Source organism: Molossus molossus, unplaced genomic scaffold (genome assembly GCF_014108415.1).
Source record: "Molossus molossus isolate mMolMol1 unplaced genomic scaffold, mMolMol1.p scaffold_m16_p_2, whole genome shotgun sequence".
Classification (NCBI taxonomy): domain Eukaryota; kingdom Metazoa; phylum Chordata; class Mammalia; order Chiroptera; family Molossidae; genus Molossus; species Molossus molossus.
The window spans coordinates 30,485,907-30,513,384 of NW_023425355.1; the positions used below are offsets into that span (position 1 = coordinate 30,485,907).

The 27,478-nt window shown below is 36.9% G+C and overlaps 1 protein-coding gene across 1 annotated transcript; it reads left to right on the forward strand.

The window, feature by feature from the left end:
- On the forward strand, window positions 1-27,310 carry FAM199X (family with sequence similarity 199, X-linked). Its single transcript, XM_036271757.1, has 6 exons — window positions 1-524; window positions 9,795-10,014; window positions 23,484-23,633; window positions 23,879-24,040; window positions 25,408-25,668; window positions 27,074-27,310. The coding sequence occupies exons 1-6, from the start codon at window positions 328-330 to the stop codon at window positions 27,242-27,244; spliced, it is 1,161 nt and encodes a 386-aa protein (XP_036127650.1). The 5' UTR covers window positions 1-327; the 3' UTR covers window positions 27,245-27,310.
- The last annotated feature ends 168 nt before the right edge of the window (window positions 27,311-27,478 follow it).

Here is a 27,478-nt window from a genome sequence, read left to right on the forward strand (position 1 = left end):
GGCCGGCGCAGTGGGCGGGCCTGGCGGCGGCCACAGCACTGCACAGAGGAGGCTGGGCTGGTTAGCAGTAGCAGCGGCGATTGGGGCGGCTGTGGAGGCCACTCGGGAACTGACTTGAGGGCCGACGGGTTGCGGTGGCGTGGAGCAGCCTCTTTGCGCAGCGCAGCACCCCCTGGGCAGCGGCGGGCCGACGCTCTGCTTGCCGGCGAACTGCGGCGGGCACACCCAGGCGCAGCGGTGACTGTATACAGGTTAGAGTGGGGGCAGGGGCGGACGTGGGAGCAGCCGGGGACCAGAGAGGTAGCTTGAGCCCGGCCATCTCCAGCCATGTCTGACGAAGCGTCGGCCACCACTTCGTATGAGAAGTTTCTGACGCCCGAGGAGCCCTTCCCGCTTCTGGGACCCCCTCGAGGTGTGGGCACCTGCCCGAGCGAGGAGCCGGGCTGTCTGGACATCAGCGACTTCGGCTGCCAGCTGTCGTCTTGCCATCGCACCGACCCGCTCCACCGCTTTCACACCAACAGGTATGTACCGCGATTGGGGGCAGGGACCGATTGCCCACACCCCTGCCTCAAGTCCAGGACCGCTGGGTCGTCCCTGAGCCTGGCACTCCACCCAGGGTCTGTGCTTCCATTCGCCCCCTCCCCCATCTTTCTCTTCCACTAGCGTGCATTCCCGGGCTCCTTCCCGCTCCCCCTCCCTCTTTTCACCCCTGCCCTCCCGATTTTCCTTTCGGCTGGCCGGCATTTTACACTCTTACCCCATTCATCTCCTGACCATTTCGGCGACTTCTTCAACCTCCCTACCACCATCTGCCCGTATGAACCCCAAAACCCCACCTTTGATTTTTAGCTGCTTCCCTGTTTCCTTTCACCCACAAAAGTTTAACCCCTTCCATTTCCGATAAGTGGATTTCTTATGGCTCGAAATTAATCCGTGGATCTTTTGAAAGGTGGCACTTTTAAAGCTACCTTCTTTTTACCGATTTTTAACCTGTCTCTCAATTCTACCCTCGTCCCCATTTTCTAGCGAAGCTCTAGGAAACCAGAGTTCTTTTCTGTCTCTCCTTTATGAACTCTTTGCCTTCACACTTTGGGCCCTTCCAAAATGTATAAGCTTAAATCTGGAAGATTCCTTCATGTAGCACATGCCTTGATTTGCTCCCCCGGTGGAATGATGGAGGGAGGCTTAGGATAATCTTGCTTAATACAAATTTATTCAGGGGGTGCATCCCCTAACTGGTTTTATTAGAAGTGAGTATCCTGGAGAATTCTCTCAAGCACGTATTTAAGTCATACTGAATGTGGGGGATTTGAAGATGTTTTACACTTAGCCCTAACCTTTAATATAGGTGGATATTTGAGAAACATACTCAGGCCTTGGGAGGGAGACTGGAAAAAAGAGAGGAGGAGAGGGGTTCAGCTATAGAAAATGCTGGAGTTGAATTAAGGAGTCTAGTTCTGATTTCTGATTCATTTCATAAAATGAGCATGAACAAATTCTTTCACATTTTAATGTCTTTTGTATGTTCCTGGCCATCTCTTAAATCAGTCTACAGATTTATTGAGCTTCTACCAGATACAAAGGATCTATAAAACATTATTCTTAACTAAAAGAAAGTTATATCGTCCAGAAAGAAGGTGCTATAGTTGAGCAATCATCCAGAAGATCAATACAACGCATTTTAAAAGGAAGTGATAGTAAACTGAGCCCCAGAGAGAAAGGTCATAAAACTGAGTTAGGCAAAATCAGGATCACTCCTTTGGAGCTGGTGCTGAAACTTGGAACAGAGCTAACAGAGTAAATGGTTGTTATAGTTTCTTAGACTAACTCACAGAAACCTATTTAAGTCATGCAGTAACTATAACATGAATGGCACATATGCATAGGATAGCTAGTGTGCTATTGGAAAATAGCATAAAATAATACTTTTGCACATATTTGATAGTCACATTTTGAAGCATTGGATTGAGTTAAATACACTTGAAATGTGAGATGATTTCAGAATTAGCTTGCTCTGATAATGAGGGCAAGGGAGTGTAGGGACAAAGGCTGAGGGTAACACTGCCAAAATGGGCTGGGGTGATGGGGAGTGAAGCAAGGAGAATATCACATTCCCTACAGTTTTCTCCTCCCCATTTTTTATCTTTTTTGATTTTAGGGAGAGAAAGAGAGAGACAGAGAGAAACATTGATGAGAGATAACACTGATTGGCTGCCTCCTGCTTGCGTCCCACTGGAGATTTGGCCCACAACCTGGGCATTTGGCCCGACCGGGAATTGAACTGGCGACCTCTTGGTGCATGGGTCAAACACTGAGCCACACCTGTGGGGCTCCTCCCCATTTTTTCCTTACCCCTCCTCATGATGGTGTTTGAGAGGACCGTTTGCCTCCAGTCATTTCTTTGTAGAGAGAAGCAAACACCTAAATCATGTATGTGGGTAATGTTTAGGGAGTTCTTTCGTTTTGGAGTTTCATGTGTCACTTAAATTCACCACACCACATCATTCGTCAATTCAAGCAACAATCCAAAAATCCTATCTGTATAGTTGAATACAGATATTCTGCTTTGGGTTTAGTCATTATAAAAATGTTTAATTTAAAGTAAAAAGCATGTCAGTGTGTAGACACTTGATTTACCTTTATTTTGCTTCTTGTTGCCCAATGAAAATTGTGGAGATCATTTAAATAATGCTGTTGATAAGGGCCTTAGGATGATGACAGTTCTGCGCCTGTTCATTTATTGGACTCTGGGTTACATTTGCAACCTTCATTAACCAGGAGAGTCAGGCACTATTACTTATGATCCCTAAGGTTGAATGTTTGTAGTGTTCAGCACCTGTTACTTAGGTTGGTACGTCACTGGTCTAGTTTTAGTAAAAAGTAAATTACACGAACACAGCCAGTTTCCTAAGAATTCACACTTTCCTAGTAGTATATTTTAGGATTTTATGACCAAGTAGGGTTTGTCTGGAATTTTAGGAGAACAAAATAAATTTCAATAAGCAAAAAAATTAAATATTTTTATTTGTTTCTTTATTGATTTTAGAGTGAAAAGAAGGGATAGGGAGAGAGAGAGAAACATTGATGAGAGAGAACATTGATTGGCCGCCTCCTGCATTCCCCGCAGTGGGGATTGGGCCCACAACCTGGGCATGTGCCCTGATTGGGAATCAAACCAGCGACCTCTTAGTGCATGGGTCAGTGCTCAACCACTGAGCCACACCAGCTGGGCAAAAAATTAAAATATTTTAAAATTGAAATGTCAGTGTGGAATATATATATATATATATATATATATATATATATATATATAGTGTTAAAGACAGTTTTTTTGGTTTTGGGGATAGGATTTTTCCTATGTAGTTGTGGGTTTTTTCTTAGCAGTTGTCCACAGCAACCTCCATCATCGTAAAAAGGGATGTCATTTATGAACAGAATAGATCCAGAGACATGGAATAGGGAACAGACTGACAAACCCAGAGGGAGGGGGGTGGCAGGGCAGGAAAAGATAAACCAAATAACTTATATGCATATATGCATAACCAGTGGACACAGACAACAGTGTGGGGAAGGTGGGGGGCAGGAGTGGGGAGGAGGGTGTCAGTGGGGAAAAAAGGGACATCTGTAATACTTTCAACAATAAAGATAAATTTAAAAAAAGGATGTCATTTAGCAAATTGAAGAAATGATAATGTTATTGGTAGGTTCTATAAATAAATTGTGAGATGAAGGTGGTTAATATGAACTACTCGATGTGTTATTTTCTTCATCTTTCAGCAGTATATCAGCACTTTGACATTGAAAAATTGTAAAAAGTGTGTGGGAGGATAGTGCCTCACTTTTGTACACCCTATTGGCAGGATACGAAATGACCTATTGTATAAAGCAGTTACTCAGTTAGGTGATTTTAGAGCCCTGTTTTCAATCACTAGTAACCAGAAAAACCCCAAGACTACTGTGTGCTTTTTGAACCACCCACAGTTTTCCTACCTTAATATAGAAATAGAGCTGTGAGTTACAGGAGGGAGAACCATGTTTCATGAAGTGAGATAAGTTACAGAGGCAGTAGGAATTTGGTTTGGGGACTTGTTGAGACAAGTTAAGAATGGAGATCAGGCTTTGGAGAACTATGCAGGCTAGAAATGCAGATTTGGAAGTAATCAGAACAGAAATTCCAGTAGCATGACACAAGTGGAACTGTGGTTTACAAAGTAGATGAAACAGTAGATGAAACTACAATAAATTTAGCAGGGGAAGGAAGGAGAGGAGATGTGGTAATATTTGAAAACATAAAGTGAAGATTTTTTTTTCTTATTTAGTTTTTCTTTTCCAGGAATAGTGATTTTAGCTCCTTAGAAGCAGCCCACAGGAAAAGAGAGGGTGGTATGGCAGGAGATGGATGGGCTAAACTCAGAAGCCCAAATAGAAGAAATAGCCTTAAAAATGACCTGGAATGTTTTTATTTTCAAGACTATAGAGGGGGCAAGAGGGATGTGTAATGATCCCAAGACAATTGAGGTCACTGGGAGGGGAGTTAGGGGGGTCATATTATCTCCTCTAACGTAGGACCTTGGGGCTCCAGAGGTGTAGCCGAGGTCAGGGTTGCTGTATGTGGATTCTGGCAGGGAGTCAGTGATGAGTACTCATGATATAAGAGGATATCCTGAGAATGAAGCATAAATTTTGAATGACTTTCATCAGCCTGACAGTAGGACTTAATTCCACAATACTCAGTGGCTGGATTCTCATCCTGAGGGGTAATGGTTAGGTCTACCTGAAAGAGAAAGGGCTGGAGGAGAATGTGTATGTGGTTAGCATGCTCTTTTTAATTTTACCAAAATACCATTGAAAGTCCTTTGTCTGTGTATTCTTAGTGAAGAAGCCTTGCAGATAAATCTTGGTTTTACCTTTTTTAAAATTAAAATTTGGGCAGCAAGCCTAGTTACTGAGTTAAACTCCATTTCATTTGGGATTCTTTTCAACACTTTTCTTTTATGGTGTGGAGAAAGTCTCCTTTGTGAATAATTTTATGGTTATAGCTAGGATTTCAGGTTTAGGTAGCTTTCTCTTAGTGGAATAAGATGTAAAAGCTTTGTAAATCTAAATAGTTCAGTGCTGAGCACGTGCACACAGTGATCATTTGTTACACATTTGAAACTGACAGAACAGTTTAAAAGAATCACAATTTTTTTTTAATCCTCACCTGAGGATATTTTTCCATTTATCTTCAGATAGAGTGGGAGGGAAGAAGGGGGGGGGGAGAGAGAGAAAGAAAGAAACAGAGAAACAGAAACAGAGAAACATTGATATGAAAGAGACACATCTACTGGCTGAAGGTCCTGGCCTGCGGTCACCAGGGCCAGGAGGAACTGCAACCAAGGTACATGACCTTGACTGAAATTGAACCCGTGACTTATTGGTCCATGGGACAACACTCTAACTGTTGAGCCAAACCAGCCAGGGCAGAATCACACACATTTTTATTATGAAAGCTCATGATAGAAAATATAAAACTGTAAAGACCACTCATGATCCCTTTCACTAAAGATAACTATAAACATTTTGTTGTTGTTACTTTTGATGTTCTTTTTATGCACACATAATTTTTAAAGATCAGGATCAGGCCATATATATAATTTGTCATCAAGTTATTTACACTTATATTGTGAGTGTTTTCCTTTTCAATAAATTGTCTGAAAATAAGACTTTTAATTTTATTTCCCATGCTTGGAGTCATTTATTTTCCCCCTTTCGGCTATTATAATATAGTTTAGATGTGTTTGTACATATATCTTGTTTTCCAAATTTCTCTTTGGGGAAGAGGATAGATTCCTAGATTATTGAGTCGAAAGGAATGAACATTTTGAAAGATCTTGATATATATATATACTACCAAATGCTTTTCAGAAAAATTATGCCTGTTTAACACTACCACAAGTAGTGGATAAAAGTACTACCTACTTTGTTTTTATCCACATTGCCTTTAATAATAAAATAGTACTTTCAAAGTAGGAGATAATAGAATTAAAAATATCTTTAATAGTAAAGCATACTATTTATTTTTCTGTTTTGTTAATGATTTATTTCAAGTATGAGCCAGGTTTCATGCCACTGTTAATGAAACAGTGTTAATGTTTTTTCTTTTTAAAAAACAAAAAAGAAAAGGCTTCTAAGAATACCCAGAACCGCCCTGCCTAGTTGCTCAGTGGTTAGAGCGTCGGCCCGAGGACCAGAGAGTCCCAGGTTTGGTTTCCACTAAGGGCACGTACCTCGTACCTCGGTTGCAGTTTGGCCCCAGTTGGGGTCATGTGGGTGGCAACCAGAAGATGTGTCTCTCTCATGTCAATGTTTCTCTCTCTCTCTCTCCTTCCCTCTCTCCCTCCTTCTCTATCTGAAGATAAATGCAAAAATGTCCTCTGGTGAGGATTTAAAAAAAAAGAATACCCAGAACCCTTTTATATTTGTTATAAAGTGATGGATCTGGAAAACTGAGGAACATACTGATTTTTCCCTAAGGTAAGAATGCAAAACCAATAATAAACAAAGTCTGCAAAATTCCTGACTCTCTTGTCAGTGATCTAACCATAAGGTTATTAGTTTTTATAAAAGCCATTATTACTCATGAGGGAAATACATGCTTCTACCTAAGTTTTTCAAGCTGAAAAGGAATTCTCTTTTTTTAAATTTTTTTTATCCTCACCTGAGGATATTTTTGCATTTATCTTCAAATAGAGCGGGAGGGAGAGAGGGGGGAAGAGAGAGAGAGAAACATCAATGTGAGAGAGACACATTGAGTGGTTGCCACCCACATGACCCCAACCAGGGCAGGAACAAACTGCAACCCAGGGACGTGCCCTTAGCAGGAACCAAACCCAGACTCTCTGGTCCTCGGGCTGACATTCTAGCTGCTGAGCCAAATCGGGCAGGGCAGGAATTCTCATTAAAAACAATTATCTAATAGTTTTTCCTAGTATCCAACACAGTACTTGGCACAAAGAAGATACTGACTAAATGTTTGTTGAGTTGTGAGTGAATAAAGGTTCAAAACAAGCCATATGCGATTTCAGGATGCAAGAGAAAAAATGGTTTGCCCAGGACATAATGTAAATATAGTTTATCTGTGTTCAGGACAGAACTTACAATTGCTATTCATAGCTTTTATATTGCCTTATTGCATGATCTGGGCAATTTGGTGAATTCTACTGGGTTTGTTGATTTTTTAAAAATGAGGATACTGCCTACCTAGCAAGCATGTTATGAAACTAGGCAATATTACAAGGTATATCTTTGGATTCTTCGATGAAGTTTATAATTTGCCTATTTATAAAATTTTGTTGATGTCTATTTTTGTATTTACTGAACTACTTTTGTATTATGGCATAATAGTTTAGAGTGTATGTGTCTTTGTGTGTGTCAGTGATTTAAAATACTTTACCTTTAGCTCACTGGAAAAGGTGCTATGCCTGAATTTTGTAAATTAAGAACTTTGGAATTAAGGTTAGTCATACAAAATAAGAGGGGGAGTTAAAAAATGAAATATACAATTCAAGAAAAAACTGGATTTAATGAAAGAGAAACAACCTAATTATAGGTAGATAACAGGCTTTTCTTCAGGAAGTCATGTCAGTACCTTATTAGTATCAGATATACTAAGCCATTATCTTAAGGATTAATTTCCTAAGATACTGCCAAAGCAATGAAGATGATCTCATTACTAGCATAAAGCTACTGGAACTTTATAAAAGAAAACAGATTTGTAGGTTTCAAGACCAAGAAAAAAATTATACCCCTGCAACAAATACTACAGATGAAATGTTAACATCCTTAATGCATAAAGAACACTTTACAAAATCAATAAGGAGAACATTAACAAATGGAAAAATGCTGTAGCAAAATAGCTAATAAATATTTTGATCTTGTCAGTAATCAAAGAACTAAAAATTGATGTAACAATGTTTTTCTCCCATCAGGTAAAAATTTTAGAAATGAAAATTGCAGTGCTGTTAAGGTTGTTATGAAATGAGCACTTTTATGTACTGCTTTGGGGACTGTAAATTGGTGCAGCCTTTCAGAAAGGTATTTGACTAAGTATATATTATGGTATTTAAAAGTATCTATATTCTGTGACTCAGTACTTTCCTTTCAAGTAATCTGTCCTGCCCTGGCCGGTTTGGCTCAGTGGTTAGAGCGTGGGCCTGTGGTCCAGAGAGATCCGGGTTCGGTTCCCACTAAGGGCACGTACCTCGGTTGCAGTTTGTCCCCAGCCCTGGTGGGTTGCGCAGGTGGCAGCCACTCGATGGGTCCCTTTCACGTCGATGTTTCTCTCTCTCTCTCTCTGTTCCTCTCTCTCCCTCCCACTCTACCTGAACAAAAAATGGGAAAAAAAAATGTCCTCGGGTGAGGATAAAAAAAATAAAGTTATCTGTCCTGAGAGATTATATATTTAGATAAATAATTATAAACAAAATGTTTTATCTCAGTATTTGTAATGCCAAAAAATAGGAAACAGCTTAAGTATATATTATTGAAGGAATAAGAGTAAGTAAATTATGGTATATTTAATCAATGGAATATTATATAGGCCTTAAAAATGTTTTCAAGTAATACACTTGGGGAAATGTTCAGTATATAATGTTAAATGAAAGAAAGCTGGATATTAAAATATATGCTGAATGCTGATTCTGTGAAAAAAATGCATGCACATAAAGTACCAAAATATTATGGATTAGTTATTGTTGGGTATTATTAGTTATTTTAATCTTCTTAATTACTCCTTATTCCAATATCTTTGCAGTGATCCTGTATAACATTGACATGGAAAATTTTTAAATATAAGAAACACTTTTGAGCTTCTACCTGTATACTTTGTTGGTGCTTTTCTCTGCCCTGGAATGGCTACCCTCTTCCTTTAATGATAATAATAGCTGCCATGTATTGAGCACTTTTTATGTCTGCTAAGCACTTTGTATGCATTCTCCTATAATTTCCACAATAACTGTTTTAAAAATGGAGTACACAGGCTTGGAGAGGGTGTGTTTTGCTAATGATCAAACAGCAGGCAAGTGACATAGCAAGAATTTGAACTCAGTTTGACTCCAGAGGTTACTCATAACCATTATGCTATATGTTTTGCTAATGGATGAGGGTTCTACTTTATCCCTAATTTAAATGAATTTTTCTTTTAAAATATTGTATTATAAAAATTTTCAGACACACAGTAGAGAGACTAGTGTAATGAACGCAATATACCCATTACCCAGCGGAACAGTTATTCACATACAGCAATGTGCTTTATCAATACTCCTACTCATTTATCAACCCCTTTCTTATTATGTTGAGACAAATCCCAGACATATTTCATTCATAAATATTTTAGTATATAGCCTTAAAAGATAAGGGCTCGCCCTGGCCCATTTGGCTCAGTGGTTAGAGCGTCGGCCTGCGGTCCAGAGAGACTGGGTTCAGTTCCCGCTAGGGGCGCGTACCTCGGTTGCAGTTTGTCCTGGTTGGTCGTGTGGGTGGCAGCCACTCAATGTGTTCCTTTCACGTCGATGTTTCTCTCTTCCTCTCTCTCCCTCCCGCTATCTGAACAAAAATGGAAGAAAAAAATGTCCTTGGGTGAGGATAAAAAAAAAAAAGATAAGAGCTCTTTCAAAAATAATCACAATATCATTATCATACCTAAAATATACCCCTGTTCCTCATAAATGTCATAAATGTATTGTTCATATCTTTAAATTGGGTAGATTCTGTAATTCCTGTTGTGATTTCTTTTGTGTTCTTTTTTAAAGGTGGAACTTAACTTCTTGTGGAACAAGTGTTGCCAGCTCAGAATGCAGTGAGGAGCTGTTTTCATCAGTTTCTGTTGGAGATCAAGATGATTGCTATTCCCTGTTAGATGATCAAGACTTCACTTCTTTTGATTTATTCCCTGAGGGGAGTGTCTGCAGTGATGTCTCTTCTTCTATTAGCACATACTGGGATTGGTCGGACAGTGAGTTTGAATGGCAGGTAGGTTTTTTTCCCTTATATTGCCACCATTACTCCTAAGGAGAAGTAGGAATTTCTATTGTGATACTTTCATTGCTACCTCAAAGCAAATTTCTCCAGTGTATATCCAATTCTACAGATTCTCTGAAAACATTAAGAATTAGATGGAATATATATCCTTTAGTTTTGCTAATGTACCTTTTAGATTTCTGAAGCTGCTTACTATCCTTTTGTAGATTTCCAAGTAATTGAATACTTATAAAATGTTCCCACTATTATGTATCATCAGTACCTTTCCATGCATGAATCTGAGCAAATTTACTCTTCCTACATTATAATAGCTTTCATGTCCTTATAGGCATAGTATCCTTATATCAGGATCATGTTATATATTTAAGATCACAAACCACTATTATCATAAATACATAATTTTGAGTTGTATTATCAGAAATATAATTTCTCACTTTGTATTCTATGTGTGTGTACAGATTTTTTTTTCTGGTAGTGTTTTTTTCTTGTAAAATGGCTTTGTGGCAAATTGTTTGGAAATGCTGCCTGATAATGAATACAGTTTATCAGAAAATGTTGCTTGTGTTATTGCAACATCCATTTTCTGATTGCAAAAGACAGTAACATTTAAAGAAGTTTTCTTTGCACACAGAAAATGTTATATTCAACATACTTGAATGCTTAATGTGTTTTAAAGCCATCAAATACTTGAAGTTGTATTCCAAAGAGGACTTAAATATTATTTTATTTCAAAAAAAATTTTATTGAAATATTATAGAATGGCATAAAATTAAAAATAAAGAGTTTCCAAGTTCTACTCAGCTGCAGTTAGCACTTTTAAGAGCTTGTGCAGATACAATTATGTTTGCATCACATTAAATCATACTTCCGCCACTGTTTTGGCCGTGTGTTTTTTCAACTAATATATCTCAGCCTTTCTAATAGCTGCATCATAATTTAATAAATTCACTAAAAATGGTATTTAGATTGGTTTCAGTATTTTTCTTGTTATAAACAGTGCTACACTGAAATTTAAGAGTTTTTGAAGAGAACAGAGAAAAATCCACAACTTCTATATTTTTGTGTTTTATATAATTTCAAAGGCTTCTATTTTATATATAGTGTAAATATGACTTGGATAGTAATTATAAATTTTTAAACTTAAAAAATTGAGGTAAAAGTTGCCATTTAAATAATTTTACAGTGTCTATTTCAGCAATTTTTAATATATTCACAGTACTACACAGCCATTACCACTAAGACATTTCCATCACCCAAAAAAGAAATCCATACCTGTCAGAAGATAGTCTCAATCCACTCCCCCCCCATCACCTAGCAATCATTAATATACTTTCTCTATCGACTTACCTTTCTTGACATTTTATATAAATGTTCTCTTATATGTAGCCTTTTATTTCTGAAATTTTTTTACTTAGCATATTTTCAGGGTTCATCCACGTTGTAGCATGTAACAGTACTTCATTCCCATCTTAGCTCAAATTGCTATAACACATACCATAGTCTGGGTGGCTTAAACAATAACATTTATTTTTACAGTTCTGGAGGCTGGAAGTTTGATATCACAATGCCAGCATAATAAGGGTCTGGTGAGGGCCTTCTTCTTGGTTTGCAGATGGCTTCCTTTTGCTGTATCTTTATGTGGAAGGGGGAGAGAGAAAGAGAAAGGAAGAGAGAGAAAGAGGGAGGAAGAGTAAGAGAGAGAGAATGCTCTAGAGAGAGGGAGCAAGCATATGCGAGCTGTAGTCTCTTTCCCTTTATAAAGTAACCAGTCCCATCATGGGGCTCCACCCTCATGAATTCTATAAACCTAGTTACCTCCCAAAGCTCCACCTTGAAATAGCATCACGTTGGGGATTAGGGCTCCAAGATACAGAGTTTGAGGGGGAGGTACACAAACATTTAGTCCATATCAATTCCTTTCTGTGGCTGAATATTCCATTGATTGTATGGACACAACACATTTTGTTCATTCATTCATCAGCTTATGGACGTTTGAGTTGTTTCCACTTTTGGGCTGCTATGAACATTCAGGTACAAGGTTTTATATGGATGTATATTTTTAATTCTCTTGGGTATATACTTAGGAATGGAATTTCTGGGTTATGTGATGACTTTATGTTTAACTTTTTGAGGAACTGCCAAAATGTTTTCCAAAGTGACTGTACCATTTTACATTTCTACCAGTAATACAGTCATGTCCCACTTGACAGGGATATGTTTTGAGAAATGCATCGTTAGGTGGTTTTGTTGTGTGGATATCATAGAGTGCACTTACACAAACCTAGATGGTATAGCCTACTACACACCTAGACTGCATGGTACAGCCTTTTCCTCCTAGGCTAAAAGCCTGTACAGCATATTGTTTTATAAAACAACACGAGATTAAATCCAGCACAGAGAAAATAATGGCATCAAGAGGCATAATAAACACAAGATGTATGAGGCTGCTGCTGGAGTAACATGATACAGTTTCACAGCAAACTTTTTTTTTTTTTTTTTTTTTATCCTCAACCGAGGATATTTTTCCATTTTTTGTACAGATAGAGTGGGAGGGAGAGAGAGGAAGGGAGAGAGAGAAACATTGACGTGAAGGGACACATCGAGTGGCTGCCACCCGCACGACCAACCAGGGCCGGGGACAAACTGCAACCGAAGTACGTGCCCTTAGCGGGGACCGAACCCGGGTCTCTCCGGACCGCAGGCCGACGCTCTAACCGCTGAGCCAAACCGGCCAGGGCGACAGCAAACTTTTTAATAAGTAGAAAGTACTCTAAAGTAATGATATAATGATAAAAAGTACAATATGGTAAATATATTAACAGTTATTATTGTTACATACTGTATATAATTGTATATGCTATACTTTTATACCACTGGCAGCACAGTAAGTTTGTTTATAGTAGCATCACAGCAAACACGTGAGTAATGTGTTGTGCTTTGATGTTATGACTGCTGAGACATCACGAGGCAATAGGAATTTTTCAGCTCTGTTATAATCTTTTTTTTTTTATCCTTACCTGAGGACATTTTTTCCATTTTTTTTTTATTCAGATTGAGTGGGAGGGAGAGCGAGGAAGAGAGAGAGAGAGAGAGAGAGAAACATCTATGTGAAAGGGACATGTCGAGTGGTTGCCACCTGCATGACCCAACCAGGGCCGGGGACAAACTGTAACCAAGGCACGTGCCCCTAGCGGGAACCAAACCTGGGTTTCTCTGGACAGCAGGCCAACGCTCTAACCACTGAGCCAAACTGGCCAGGGCAGCTCTGTTACAATCTTATGGGACCACCCTCATATATGTGGTCTGTTGTTGACTGAAACGTGATGGGACGCATGACTAGATGAAAGTTCCAATTTCTTCATGTCCTTGGAGACAGCACTTGGTATTGTCTGTCTTTGGGTATAGCCATCCTATTAGTAAAGTGGTATCTCATTGTGGTTTTGATTTACATTTTCTTAATGACTAATGATTTTGAGCATCCTTTCATGTGCTTATTGGCCATTTGTATATCTTCTTTGGAAAAATGTCCATTCAAACCTGTTGCCCATTTTTAATTGTATTATTCATCTTTTATTTTTGAGTTGTAAGAGTTCTTTATATGTTACGGCTAATAGGCCCTTATTCTGTAAATGATTTGCAAAATGTTTCCCATTCTGTGTATTGTCTTTTCACTTGATAGTGTCTGTTTATTTGATAAGTGTCCTTTGACACACAAAAGTTTTTAATTTTTGTAATTGAATTTATTGTGGTGACATTGGTACGTATAACTCAATAACATATCGTCTGCATACTGCATCTTGTACTCACCACCTAAAGTCAAGTCTCTTTCCGCCACCATTTATGCTCCCTTTGCCCTCTTTTATCTCCTGCCACCCCTAAAAGCTTTTAATTTTAATGAAGTCCAATTGGTCTTTTTTTTCCCCCTTTGAATGCTGTGTTTATAATGTCATATTTAAAAAAACAAAAAACAAACACATTGGCTATGCCTATTTTCACCTGTTTCCTTCTCAGAGTTTTAGTTTAGGTCTCTGATTCATTTTGAGTTACTTTTTGTATATGGTATGACATCCAGGTCCAAATTCATTCTTTTGCATGTAGATATCCAGTTGTCCCAGCACCATTTGTTGAAAAGGCTATATTCTTTCCTTATCAAATGGTCTTGGTACCCTTGTAGAAAATGAATTGATCATAGATATATAGGTTTAGTTCTGGACTCTCAGTTCTATTCAGTTGATATATATATATATTTATATCCTTATGCCAGTAACACACTGTTTTGAACTTTATTTTTATTGACCCTTTTATAAATGTTCCCATTACCCCCCACTTAGCCCACCTCTACCCAGTCCCCCACCCCTTTTCCTTCTGGCCATCCCCATACTGTTATCTGTGTCTTTGTGTCATGCATACATGTTTTTTTGGCTGATACTTTCACCTTCTTTCATCCAGTCCCCCTTTCCCTCCTCCCCTCTGACAGCTGGCAATCTGTTCCCTGTATCCATGCCTCTTTCTTTTTTGTCATTTTATTTTGTTCATTAGATTTCACATATAAGTGAGATCATATGGTATTTATCTTTCTCTGACTGGCTTATTTTACTGGTTTATAATAATCTCCAGATCCATTCATGCCGTCACAAAAGGTAGGAATTCCTTCTTTTTTGTGGCTACATAGTATTCCATTGTGTAAATGTACCACAGCCTTTTTATCCACTCAGCTACTGATGGACACTTGGGCTGTTTCCAGATCTTGGCTATTGTAAATAACGCTGCAGTGAACATAGGAGTTCTTTCAAATTAGGGTTTCAAGAGTCTTAGGGTATGTTCCCAGAAGTGGTATCGCTGGGTCAAAAGGCAGTTCCACTTAAAATTTTGTGAAGAATCTCCATGCTGTTTTGCATAGTGGCTGCACTGGTCTGCATTCCTACCAGCAGTACACTAAGGTTCCCTTTTCTCCACATCCTCACCAGTTCTTGTTTTTTTGCTTTTTGTTTTTTAAATTTATTTATTGATGATAACCATTCAGATAGGCATGAGGTGATGTCTCATTGTGTTTTTAATTTGCATCTCTGTAGTCATTAGTGACCTTGAGCATTTTCCATATGTCTCTTGGCTGTCTGTTTATATATCCTCTTTGGAGAAGTATCTATTCAGGTCCTTTGCCCATTTTTTAATTGGATTGTTTGTCTTCTTTTTGTTGAGTTATATAAGTTCTTTATATATTTTGGAAATGAACCCCTTATAAGATGTATCTTGGCAGATATGTTCTCCTATACTGTGGGTTCCCTTTTCATTTTGTTGATGTTTCTTTTGCTGTGCAGAAGCATTTTAGTTTGATTTAGTCCCATTTGTTTGTTTTTTCTTTTCTTTCCCTTGCCCTAGGAGATATTGTGTTAAAAATACTGCTATGAGAGATGTCTGAGATTTTACTGCCTATGTTTTCTTCTAGGATTTTTATAGTTTTGCAACTTACATTTAAGTCTTTTATCTATTTTGAGTTTATTATGGTATATGGTGTAAGGTGGTGGTTTAGTTTATTTTTTTGGCCTGTACCTGTCCAATTTTCCCAACACCATTTATGGAAGGAACTGTCTTTATTCTATTGTATGCTCTTGTCTCCTTTGTCAGATATTAATTGATCATAAAGGTGTGGGTTTATTTCTGGGCTTTCTGTTCTGTTCCATTGATCTATATGCCTGTTCTGATGCCAGTACCAAGCTGCTTCGATTACAAAGGCCTTGTAGTATAGTTTGACATCAGGTATTGTGACACCTCCAAATTTCTTCTTATTTCTCAAGATCATATTATTTTTAATTACCCTGGCTTTGTAGTAAGGTTTGAAATCAGGAAGTGTAAATTCTCCCGCTTTGTTCTTTTGCAATATTGTTTTGGCTATTTGGGGTCCCATTCACAATTCCCTATGAATGTTAGGGTTAGGTTGTCCATTTCTGCAAAAAGGACAGTTAGAATTTTGATAGGAATTGCATTGAATCTAGATCGATTTGCGGAGTATTGCCATCTTAATAATATTAAATGTTCCAATCTATGGACATAGGATGGAATATCTTATTTAGGTCTTCTTTAGTTTATTTCAGTGATGTTTTGTTGATTTCACTGTCCAAGTCTTATACTTCCTTTGTTTAATTTATTTCTAAATATTTCATTCTTTTGATGCAGTTGTAAGTGGAATTGTTTTTTAATTTAATTTTTAGATTGTTCATTTCTACTGTATAGAAATACAACTGATTTTTGAATTTTTATTTTATTTTATTTTTTATTGACAGTATTACAGATGTCCCCTAATTTCCTCCCCCTTTACCCCCCTCCTCCCAGCCCATGCCCCACCCCAGGCCTTCACCACACTATTATCTGTGTCTTTTGTTTATGCATATATGTATAGAAGTTCTTTGGTTAATCTCTTCCCATTCCCCCCCTCTCCTCTGAGATAATATCGGTCTGTTCCATGCCTTCGTGCCTCTGGACCTGTTTTGTTTGTCAGTTTATTATGTTCATTAAATTCTACTTATAAGTGAGATTATGTGATATTTGTCTTTCTCTGACTGGCTTAATTCACTCAGCATAATATTCTCCAGATCCATCCATGCTGCTGCAGAGGGTAAAAAATCCTCCTTTTTTACGGTTGTAAGTGTACTACAGCTTTTTTATCCACTCATCTACTGATGGGCACTTGGGCTGTTTCCAGATCTTAGCTATTGTAAATAACGCTGTTATGAACACAGGGGTGCATATATTCTTTCTGATTGGTGTTTTGGGCTTCTTAGGATATATTCCTAGAAGTGGGATTGCTGGGTCAAATGGTAGTTCTATTTTTAATTTTTTAAGTAAATTCCATACTGTTTTTCATAGTGTCTGTACCAATTTGCATTCCCACCAGCAGTGTATCAGTGTTCTCTTGACACTTGTTGGAAAACTTATTAATGGTAGCCATTCTGGCAGGTGTGAGATGATACCTCATTGTAGTTTTAATTTGCATCTCTCTGATGATTAGTGATGTTGAGCATTTTTTCATCTGTCTATTGGTCATCTGTATGTCCTCTTTGGAGGATGGCCTATTCAAGTCCTGTGCCCATTTTTTATTGGGTTATTTGTCTTCCTTTTGTTCAGCTGTATGAGTTTTTTATATATTTTGGAAATTAACCCCTTATCAGATGTGTCATTGGCAAATATGTTCTCCTATACAGTGGGTTCCCTTTTCATTTTGATGATACAGTTGTTCCTTGCCACTTCGTGCTTCGACTTTCATGGCTTCACTCTATTGCGGTTTTTCAAATATATTTAGTAAAAAGTTGATGGAGACAGTGAAAATGATACAGCGTGTGCTCAGTTGTCTGAGTCAATTATACACCCCTGTATTACAATTAAAATTAAAATTACTGTATGTATGGACTTTAGGCCTACATATTCGAGCACCCCAGGAGTCCTTCAACGCCAGGTGCAACCGCTAGAGTCTGGAACGGATTAACTGCAATAAACGAGGGACAACTGTAGTTCCTTTTGTTGTACAGAAGCTTTTTAGTGTGATGTAGTCCTATTTATTTTCTCCTTTGTTTCTCTTGCCCTAGGAGATGTATCAGTGAAAATTCTGCTACGTGAGATGTCTGAGATTTTGCTGCCTATAGTTTTCTTCTAGGATTCTATGGTTTCATGAGTCACATTTAAGTCTTTTATCTATTATGAGTTTATTCTTGCATATGGTGTAAGTTGGTGGTCTAGTTTCATGTTTTGCATGTACTTGTCCAATGGCCCAACACCATTTATTGAAGAGGCTGTCTTTACTCCATTGTATGTTCATTCCTCCTTTATCAAATATTCATTGACCATAATGATGTGGGTCAATTTCTAAGGTCTCTGTTCTGTTCCAGTGATCTGTATGCCTGTTCTTGTGCCAGTACCAGGCTGTTTTGATTACAGTGGCTTTGTAGTCTAGTTTGATATCTGGTATTGTGATCCCTCCAACTTTATTCTTCTTTCTTAAAATTGTTGTGGCTATTCAGGGTTGTATTTTTATTTTATATCCTGCAACTTTGCTGAACTCATTTGTTAGCTTTAACACTTTATTTTTTGGATTCTTTGGATTCTATATTTAAGATCATGTCTTCTGTGAATAGAGGTAGTTTTTCTTCTTCCTTTCCAATTTGTATAGCTGTGTTTTTTTTCTTTGCTTAATTTCCCTGGCTAGATCTTTAGTACAGTGTTGAATAGAAGTGGCAAAAACTCATCCTTTCCTTTTTTCTAATCTTAGAGAAAAGCTTTCAGTCATTTTTCATGATTGAGTATAATATTAGATGTTAGCTGTAGATTTTTCATAAATGCCCTTTAACATATTGAAGGATTTCCTCTTTGTTGCTAATTTATTCAGTGTTTTTATCTGAAAGGGTATTAGATTTTTGTCAAATGCTTTTTTTGCATTTATTGAAATGATCATGCAGTTTTTCTCCTTCATTCTATTAATATGATATACAACATTGAGTGATTTTTGTATGTTGAATCACCCTTGCATTTCTGGAATCGATCCTAATTGGTCATGGGATTATAAATACCTTTTAACATGCTGCTAGATTTTGTTGCTAGTATTTTTTTTTTTTTAAATCCTCACCCGAGGGCATTTTTACATTCATCTTCAGATAGAGTGAGAAGGAGAGAGGGAGGAAGAGAGAGAAAGAAACATCTATGTGAGAGAGACACATCAACTGGCTGCCACCCACACGACCCCAACCAGGGCCGGGGACAAACTGCAACCGAGGTACGTGCCCTTAGCGGGAACCGAACCCGGGTCTCTCTGGACCATGGGCTCTGATGCTCTAACCACTGAACCAGACCAGCCAGGGCTGTTTGCTAGTATTTTGTTGAGGATTTTTACATCTGTATTCATAAGGGATATTGGTCTATAGTTTTCTTGTGATGACTTTGGTCTCGTAAAATGAGTTAGGAAGTGTTCCCTTTTCTTCTGCATAAAATAATTGCAATAAAATTTTTTCATTTAACATAAACTTTTTCATGATCCCCATAATGACTACATAATATTCCTGAGACTAGATGTGTCATTCCCCTGTGTATATGTGTTTAATTTTTTTTCTCTTAAGGTAACACAGAAGTGAGCATCTTTGTGTGGGTACCTTTTTGTTCTTCAGTGCCTTGTTTTTAAAGCTCACACTTTGTATTTCCAATCAGACTATAAGGATTCTTAATAAAATGTAATCAGATGAAGTCCTGATAGTTCAGAGAAACATTTTTTCTTATTTTATGTGACTTATTTAGAGTTCTTATAATATTGCAAAGTGGCAAGCATTTTTTAATTGCTGACTTCTTCACTCATTTCATGATTAGAGTGGAGAACTGTCCTTAATCACTCACTGATAATGTACATGACTGACTAGAACATTGGAACAAAAATCAGGCCTGCCTTAGTAATGTGTTTTTCCACTTGTGAAACTGGAGTGTGGGTACTCTGTTGCCATGGATATTTGCTATTTAAATATGCTGAAAGGTTTAAAGTGCTCTCTTGTTTTTGTAGGACCTCATAAATGATGAGCAGTAAATTATTACAAATGTGTTAGGATTAATATAGACTTAAAATTGTTGACTGTAGTTTAATAATTCATGTTACCTCTCTTGTGATTAAAAATTGCATCTGTTTAAATCTTTCGTTTTAACAGATATTTCAGTTAATACTAAGGTAAATATAAACAGTTACTACTAAAGTAAATGTAAACTATTAATAGATTCTGGGAAGATAGTACTATCTACTTAATAAGGCATGATTTTAACCTTAGAATAAAGTAGCATCTTAGCATTTGAAATAGTCTCGAAGCATTTTGCTTTGCTGATTTTCTTGCTTGCAGTCCTTTCATTATTAAAGATATATGTGACTAGTTCTAGAGGTTGAGAAATTATTTTATTGTTGAGCAAGAAAGCATAGAAAATTTAAAGAGTGAGTAATTCAGCTGTCACACTTGAAACCTATAGGTGCAATTTGAAATTACGTATCAGCTGTTACAGAAATGAACTTACTTATAAAATTTTGCTGCATACTGCAGTAAATACTGGCAGAGGTTTGATTTAATTCTCCCTATGAGTCACAATTACCGATTATAATAGAAATATACGAGATACTATTGTCTATGGAAAATATAGATTGAGAATTACTAAGCATTTTTATCCTGAAATATATCATCAGTTATAAAATGGAAAACTGCTGGTCTAATAAATATACAGGAGCACATACAATTAATTGTCATGTATATCTGCTGCTCTCATCTAATACCTCCAATTGATTACTTCACATTTCCACTTGGATGACCTTATTATTTAATGCTAACCTGTTATCTGGTACTGAGTCCTTGATCAGTAATGAAACTTTCAATTATAGTGTTTCTGTGGGAAAAAAATAGTGATTTGTTACATGCCTTAGAGTGTAGTGAAGACACTTGTACTTCTCGTCATTCCATATTCCAAATTCCATTCTTCTCTCATTCCAAAAGCCTGCAAAGCAAGATGTCCTTGCTTAGTTGAAAGCACTGGACTTGTGTCCTACTTTGGATGTTGCCACTAACTGTGTGACTCTCTTTGGACATCACTTTTCCTTATTTGTAAAATGAGGGTGTTAGACTAGAAGATCTATAACATTGCTTCAGGTGTCTTGCTCTAAAAATTGAGGTGTTTAAGTGCATCACCCTGGATGGATTGTAGACTGAAATGTTGCCAGTTTTCTTCCGGTCTCACATCGGTCTTCTGACTATTACCCTTATCCATTTAGTTTTAAACAGCCTTGTAAATTGTTTTTCATTTTCTGTTCTCATTTTTCTTTCCATTTTTGCTTATCTTAGTCAAGGCCTATATCAGACAAGAGTTCCCATCTATTTCCAATTTTTCCTCACTCTATTTTGTCCCTATACTGCTTTTTAACTCATCTTCTCTCAGGACCAGTTTCATCAAGTTGCTTCTACTGAGGAAGTGTTACCAGCTTACTTTCACCTATCATATACGTTTCTGTTTATTCTGGTAGCTTTCAAATCCCTAGCACGATTTTCTGTTTTAATTGTATTATTTTTCTTAAACTCATCTTGTGTTTTTTTCCATCTGGTTTACTAAATTATTCTCCTTACCTGAATGCCTTTTCCTTTACCTCCTTTTGCCATTCTGAGAGACTACCTTGTAAAACGTAACCCAGCCACTTTAGTGGTATATGTCATTCTCGGAGGGTTTGTGCTAACTTTTTAAGGGTTCAAAACCATGGCAAGAGATGGAAAGAGCAAACTATGCCTATTTATTAAGTGCCACCTAAGTGCCAGGCATGTTACCTAATTTAGACCTTTCAACAATCCTTTGAGGTGAATGGCATTAACCATAATTTATATGGGAGATTGTGAGGCTCAGAGAAGTGAACTAACCACCACAAGATCACAGGGCTAGTGAGCAGTGGAGTTGAGATTTGAATTCTGTTTTGAATCTTTTTACTTCTCATTAAAAACAAAACAAAACAAAACAAAACAAAAAAACAGAAGACGGCCAAAGGATCATTAGTTGCCTTTGTACTCCTAACTCAAACACATAAACAGAATTAAAGACACAAATTTAAGTGCTCAACATAACTTGGCACCTTGCATGTATTTGCTAAAGATTTAGATGGAATTTTTTAATTTTTATTTTGAGAGTATAGATATTTTGAGAGTTTCTTTCTCTACCTAATTTATAAAAGGAGCTTGAAGTAGGGGGGCGAGGACTTTCATCTGATGAGTGTCTCATTTTCTTTTAGGAACCTTAGGGAGATCTTTAATGAAGTCTTTCAAAGGGAAAATAGTAAAACATTTTCTTTTCTGACATTAAAGGCTGAAAAAAAAAAAAAAGATGGCCTTTATATGTGTGTTCAGCAATCATCCTTTCATGACAGTGAATAGATAACTTTAGGGCTAAGAGTGAGCAATTCAAGCAGTACTGTTAATGAGATTTTTAAGAAAGTCATACAAATTGTTGGAAGTTACTTATGCACTTGGATTCATCAGACCGTCAAAGTGAAAATGTGGTTTTTAACAGTAGTAACTAACTTAGTTTCCTTCTACACATCAAGATCATCTTGCATAGTGATCAACCCTATTTCTGTGGCTTAGTTCCTCTCTTCTATGCGATTGACTCCCCAATGCTTGCCCGCCTTGAAACTCTCCTAAGTTTTAATCATGCAGCTTTAACTTGCTGCTACAACTTTCCATTGGTGATCTGTCATCTCCAACCTAACATTTGTAATTTTCTATGTCATATAATTGTATGTTTGTTACTGTATTATGTACTCGAGTATAAAATTCTTAGGTGAGGATCATGACTTACACTCATTTGAATTCCCTGTACCTATTATAGTTCTGTGAGTACAATAGGAAGCCAAATACATGTGATTGCAGTAATTTCATGGCAAAAGTAACTTTTCTCTTTTGTTAACTTCAAAAGCCTGGTTGGTATTTATCCAGAGTTCAGATATAATTGCAAAGTCTATAAAACCCAACACCAACAAAATTCTGTTCTGTATCTTGTAAAAACAACAGCATTATTTTCTATAATTGTTATGTACTCCTTGTAGAATAAAATATTTTATCTTTTTGATGAATGTCTTAAATACATTTACTTAAAATTAAATCCTTTCTGAATTTTGGAGTTGATGGATATATGTTTATTACCTTGATTGTGATGATGGTTTCAAGGTATATGTATATGTCCAAACTCATCAAATTGTATACATTAAATGTATTACAGTTCTTTGTATATTAGTTATAAATCAATAAAGCTGTTAAAATTTATTCTAACTGGCCTTTAATAGGCAGTACAAAAATATAGCACATCTTTTTGCTGTTGATTTCACTTTTAAACTGATTTGATTTTCTGTGTATTAGGCTTACTTGCATTTCTCCTTTGCCTACATGTTGTCTCACTCTTTTTTCCTGTAATTTTTCTTTTATAATACTTGTGGTCTTTAAAATGTTTTACTTTATATTAAGGAAATATTTTAAATTATTTTAATTGCCTTGAGATTATTAATACAGACTTGAGGACAAAGACCATGATTTATTTGTCTAGCACAGTGTCTGGCAAAGAGCCAGGTAATGGCAGCGCACTCAGGTCTCCTGAGATGGAGACCAGTGCTCCTTTGTCATTATGCTTTGTGGGCCCAGTCTGTAGTCGCATTATGAATCAAAAATCTGAAGTTAGCGCTTTAACAGGTCTTGATTATGATTTTAAGCTTTTGGAAGATGTCTCTCATTGAATAAATAACTATATACAAAGAGTATATTGATGTTGCTGCACTAAAATAGGAATGAATCAGAATTAATGTCTTCTGATTCTGTATTTGTCATTAGTTTTTGATTAAAGTAATTTTTAATAAATATAAAATATCTTGTGGTATTTAAAATGTACTTTAAACAAGTTCTGTTTTCTCTACCCTTATATTTATAAAGTTACCAGGCAGTGACATTGCCAGTGGGAGTGATGTGCTTTCTGATGTCATACCAAGTATTCCAAGTTCACCTTGCCTGCTTCCTAAAAAGAAAAACAAGCACCGGAATTTAGATGAACTTCCTTGGAGTGCAATGACAAATGATGAGCAGGTAGAGATCTTGGCATTCTTAATTAAAAGCATGTACTTGGTGAATATGTGAACCTCAATTTATTGCCTGTTTAAAGTCACAAGGTAAATATGGATTGCTTAGTAAATCCGAATTTGAGTTATAACTGTTTTATAGGGAACAAATATAATATTAAGTATATCGATATTTTAAAAACATTATGAATGACACACTAAACAATCAGGTTTTAGCATTGATCTTGTTTATTATAATTTTTCATCACATAGGTGGAATATATTGAGTATCTGAGTCGTAAAGTCAGTACTGAGATGGGTCTTCGGGAGCAACTTGATATTATTAAAATAATTGATCCTTCTGCTCAAATCTCCCCTACAGACAGTGAGTTTATTATTGAACTTAACTGTCTTACAGATGAAAAACTGAAGCAGGTATGTAAAAAAAAATACAGATTGTTCAGCTCTTGAAAATACCACTGTTTTATAACATGTATACTTGAGTAATTATGTAAAGACATAAATAATTAGGTAAAAAAAATCACTGCTATGAAATGTAATATTAGAAAAATGGTAATATTTGAGAACACATGGTTTTTAAAAAAAATTATTGATTTTTAAAGAGAAAGAGAGAGAGAGAAATATTGATGTGAGTGAGAGTGAAGCATCGATTGGCTGCCTTCTGCATGCCCCCTACCAGGGAGGGATCAAGCCCAAGAACTAGGTATGTGTCCTGACTGGAAATTGAACCAGCACCCTTTTGGTGCACAGGACGACACCCAACCAACTGAGCCACACTGGCCAGGGTGAGAACATGTGGTTTTAAGAATTTTTATGTACATTTCATTTGGCAGGACCTTTCTGTGATCATGTGGATCTAGAACCTGCTTTTTAGTTATGTAGGCTTTGAAACTTAATTTCACCACATGAGGATTGGTTGCACTAAAGTATAGATTTAGTCTAACTCAGCCTATAAAAGACCAATTGACAGAATGAAAATACTGATTATTGAGAGGTATACTTGAATGAATATCTGAACTGAAGGATTAGTCTTACGGAGTAATTGAGCCTGGCTAGGGTAACATGTAATTAATTTTTTCTTCTGCTATTTTGAAATACACATTTCTGGTATCTTCTAAATACATTTTTGACTGTTCTCTTTTTTTGCTGATACATAGCCAAATAAATACTTATGTTCTACTTTTTGAAAAAATTTGCATTTATCATCATTTAGGAAACATTTTTCTCATTTCAGTATTTTTCTCAACAGGCATATTTATAATTTTCTATATTCCGGCCCATTTTTCATTCTTTTATTTATTATGGTAAATTGATGCCTTGCGTTTGTTTGAAGATAGGTACTATGGGCCCCTAGCTAAGATTTATGAAACACCCTAATGTTTGGTAAAAGCCAGAGAAGGAATCATTGAGATAATAAGATATAATTAGCAATTTATTTAAATCATCTTTAGTTAGAGACATTTAAAAAATCTCATCTATTTTATTTTATTGTTAGTTTCTGTGTCTGAGTGTTATTATCCTATATCCCTAAATTCTGGAGGCCAGTAACCCTTCATTTACTGATTATATTTTATGTGCTTTCAAAATCTGGCTCCATAATATGTATTCTAGAAGTTTGAACATTGTCAACAGGTTTCTTTTTGTCCTTATATTCTACCTATGTATATCTGTAACACTTTTGACAGTCTTTTAACTTACGTACACCATTCTTCTTTTCTCCGGTATTTTGAGGGCACAGTGTCAAGTACAGCACTAACCACTTTTTGTCTGCACATTCCAAGGTCAGAAACTACATCAAGGAGCATAGCCCTCGCCAACGGCCTGTAAGAGAAGCCTGGAAGAGAAGCAACTTTAGTTGTGCGAGCACCAGTGGAGTGAGCGGTGCCAGCGCCAGCAGCAGCAGTGCCAGCATGGTCAGTTCTGCAAGCAGCAGTGGGTCCAGTGTCGGAAACTCCGCTTCAAACTCCAGTGCCAACATGAGTCGAGCGCACAGTGACAGCAACCTGTCTGCAAGTGCAGCAGAGCGGATTCGGGATTCAAAAGTAAAACATCTAATCAATACAAAACTTTACCTTTCAATATTAACGTTAGTACTGTCTCATATAAATTTCTTCAAGAGTTAAACTTATCCTGCTATCCAGATGCTTATGGGGTTTGATTTTAATTTTTTTTGGCTTACATTCTTTTATTTATTATGAATATGCAGATATGGTTTTTTTTGTACAATATTTGGTTCTATGAAATAATCATACCAAGGCATTCTATTGGTAATGTTCCCCAAATCTGCGGTGATTGCATCGGGGCAGGGTGGCAAGCAGCTGGTTCAATTGAACAAAGCCCTTTAGGTGAGTGCTTTGGAACACTGTTGTGACCTACAGACATAGCATTCAATTTTATCTGATTTTTGTGTCTGCTTTAAGTAAGATAAATTGATGGAAACAATGAGTGAGTCTCAGGATTGCAGTGTTGACTGCAACTCACTACTGAGCGGGTCTCACTATATTGCTGATGTTGCCGTCTATTAGTCCCTAAGAATGTTCTTTCTTGTGTGTGTGTGAAATGTTTTTTTTTTCAATGTTTTAGTCTTAAATATTTCTTCTTAGCCCTTTTATAAAAATGTAATAAATAATGCTTTCTCTAATTTCTGTCTGCTGTATAATATTATTGGGCATATAAAAATAGGAGATACAAGTATATGTATGGTTCTGTGATGCTTAGCAGTGGAGTTCAATTCTTGTAGTGGTGACAATCTGGAGCCAACGTAAAGAGCATAAGGGTATCTTTATAACGCTTTAGGATAACTTAGTGGTGACTAGAAGATACACAATGATTCCTTCTCTCGCTTTTACCAAAATAACAGAAATATAGCCAGCTTTGTTGATTGCCAAGGGATTCCTCTGGCTATGTATGTTGTCATTCCTTTTTAGCATCAGTTCACCAGTGACAAGTAATAGAGTATCCATTGGGGTTCTATTGGGCTTTTAAGATGGTATTTGCTTAATATGGAAAATACATTATTCTTTTCCAGTAAAATTGCTAGTGCTTTTGGTTGAAAGGCACCTTAAAAGCATAAACATTAGAGATTTTGGAAATGTTTGCTACATTTGTGTTCAGTATTGTTTACTATGTGTTCACTCTGCACTGACACCAACGTACCTTAATTTGATTTTTAAATCTTTGAAATGATTGCTTATTCACAAGTAGTCAAAATGATCAAGTTTCAACCCTTCCTTATCAGAAGATTCACTGGTCAAAGACTATAAAAATAGAATCTTGAAGAATTATTTTCAAGTCTAAACCAGTGGCTCACTTACTGGAACCAGGGTCATAGTGCAGAGGAATTTGAACATCTCTAAAAATTCTGAAAATATAGTTGATCCATAAAATACTTTGGGGTGGATATACCAGAACTAAACCTTACTGATTTAGAAAATTTTATTTTGACAGAAGCGATCCAAACAACGGAAGTTGCAGCAGAAGGCCTTACGCAAGAGGCAGCTGAAAGAGCAGAGGCAGGCTCGGAAGGAGAGGCTCAGTGGGCTCTTCCTTAACGAAGAAGTGCTGTCCTTGAAAGTGACTGAGGAAGACCACGAAGCAGATGTAGATGTTTTGATGTAATAAGAGTGAAGTTATCAGCATTCTTTCTAAGCATTAAAGCATTCTATTCTTATTTGTTTACATGCATCTTGACCAAACTTTTGGTTAGGGCTGTGCTGATGTACCATTAATAATTTAGGCCAGTGGTTCTCAGCAGGTGGTCCCTGGACCATCATCTTCAGCATCACTTGAGAAGTTGTTAGAAATGCATACTCTGGGGCCCCACCCCACACCTAGTGAAATCAGAAGCCCCAG

What these genes read in the sequence shown, in the direction of transcription:
- FAM199X (XM_036271757.1), top strand. Translation starts at nt 328, where the DNA reads ATGTCTGACGAAGCGTCGGCCACCACTTCGTATGAGAAGTTTCTGACG. An exon ending in CACCGCTTTCACACCAACAG is followed by an intron (nt 525 to 9,794) that starts GTATGTACCGCG and finishes TCTTTTTTAAAG; the next exon opens with GTGGAACTTAACTTCTTGTG. An exon ending in CAGATGAAAAACTGAAGCAG is followed by an intron (nt 24,041 to 25,407) that starts GTATGTAAAAAA and finishes GCACATTCCAAG; the next exon opens with GTCAGAAACTACATCAAGGA.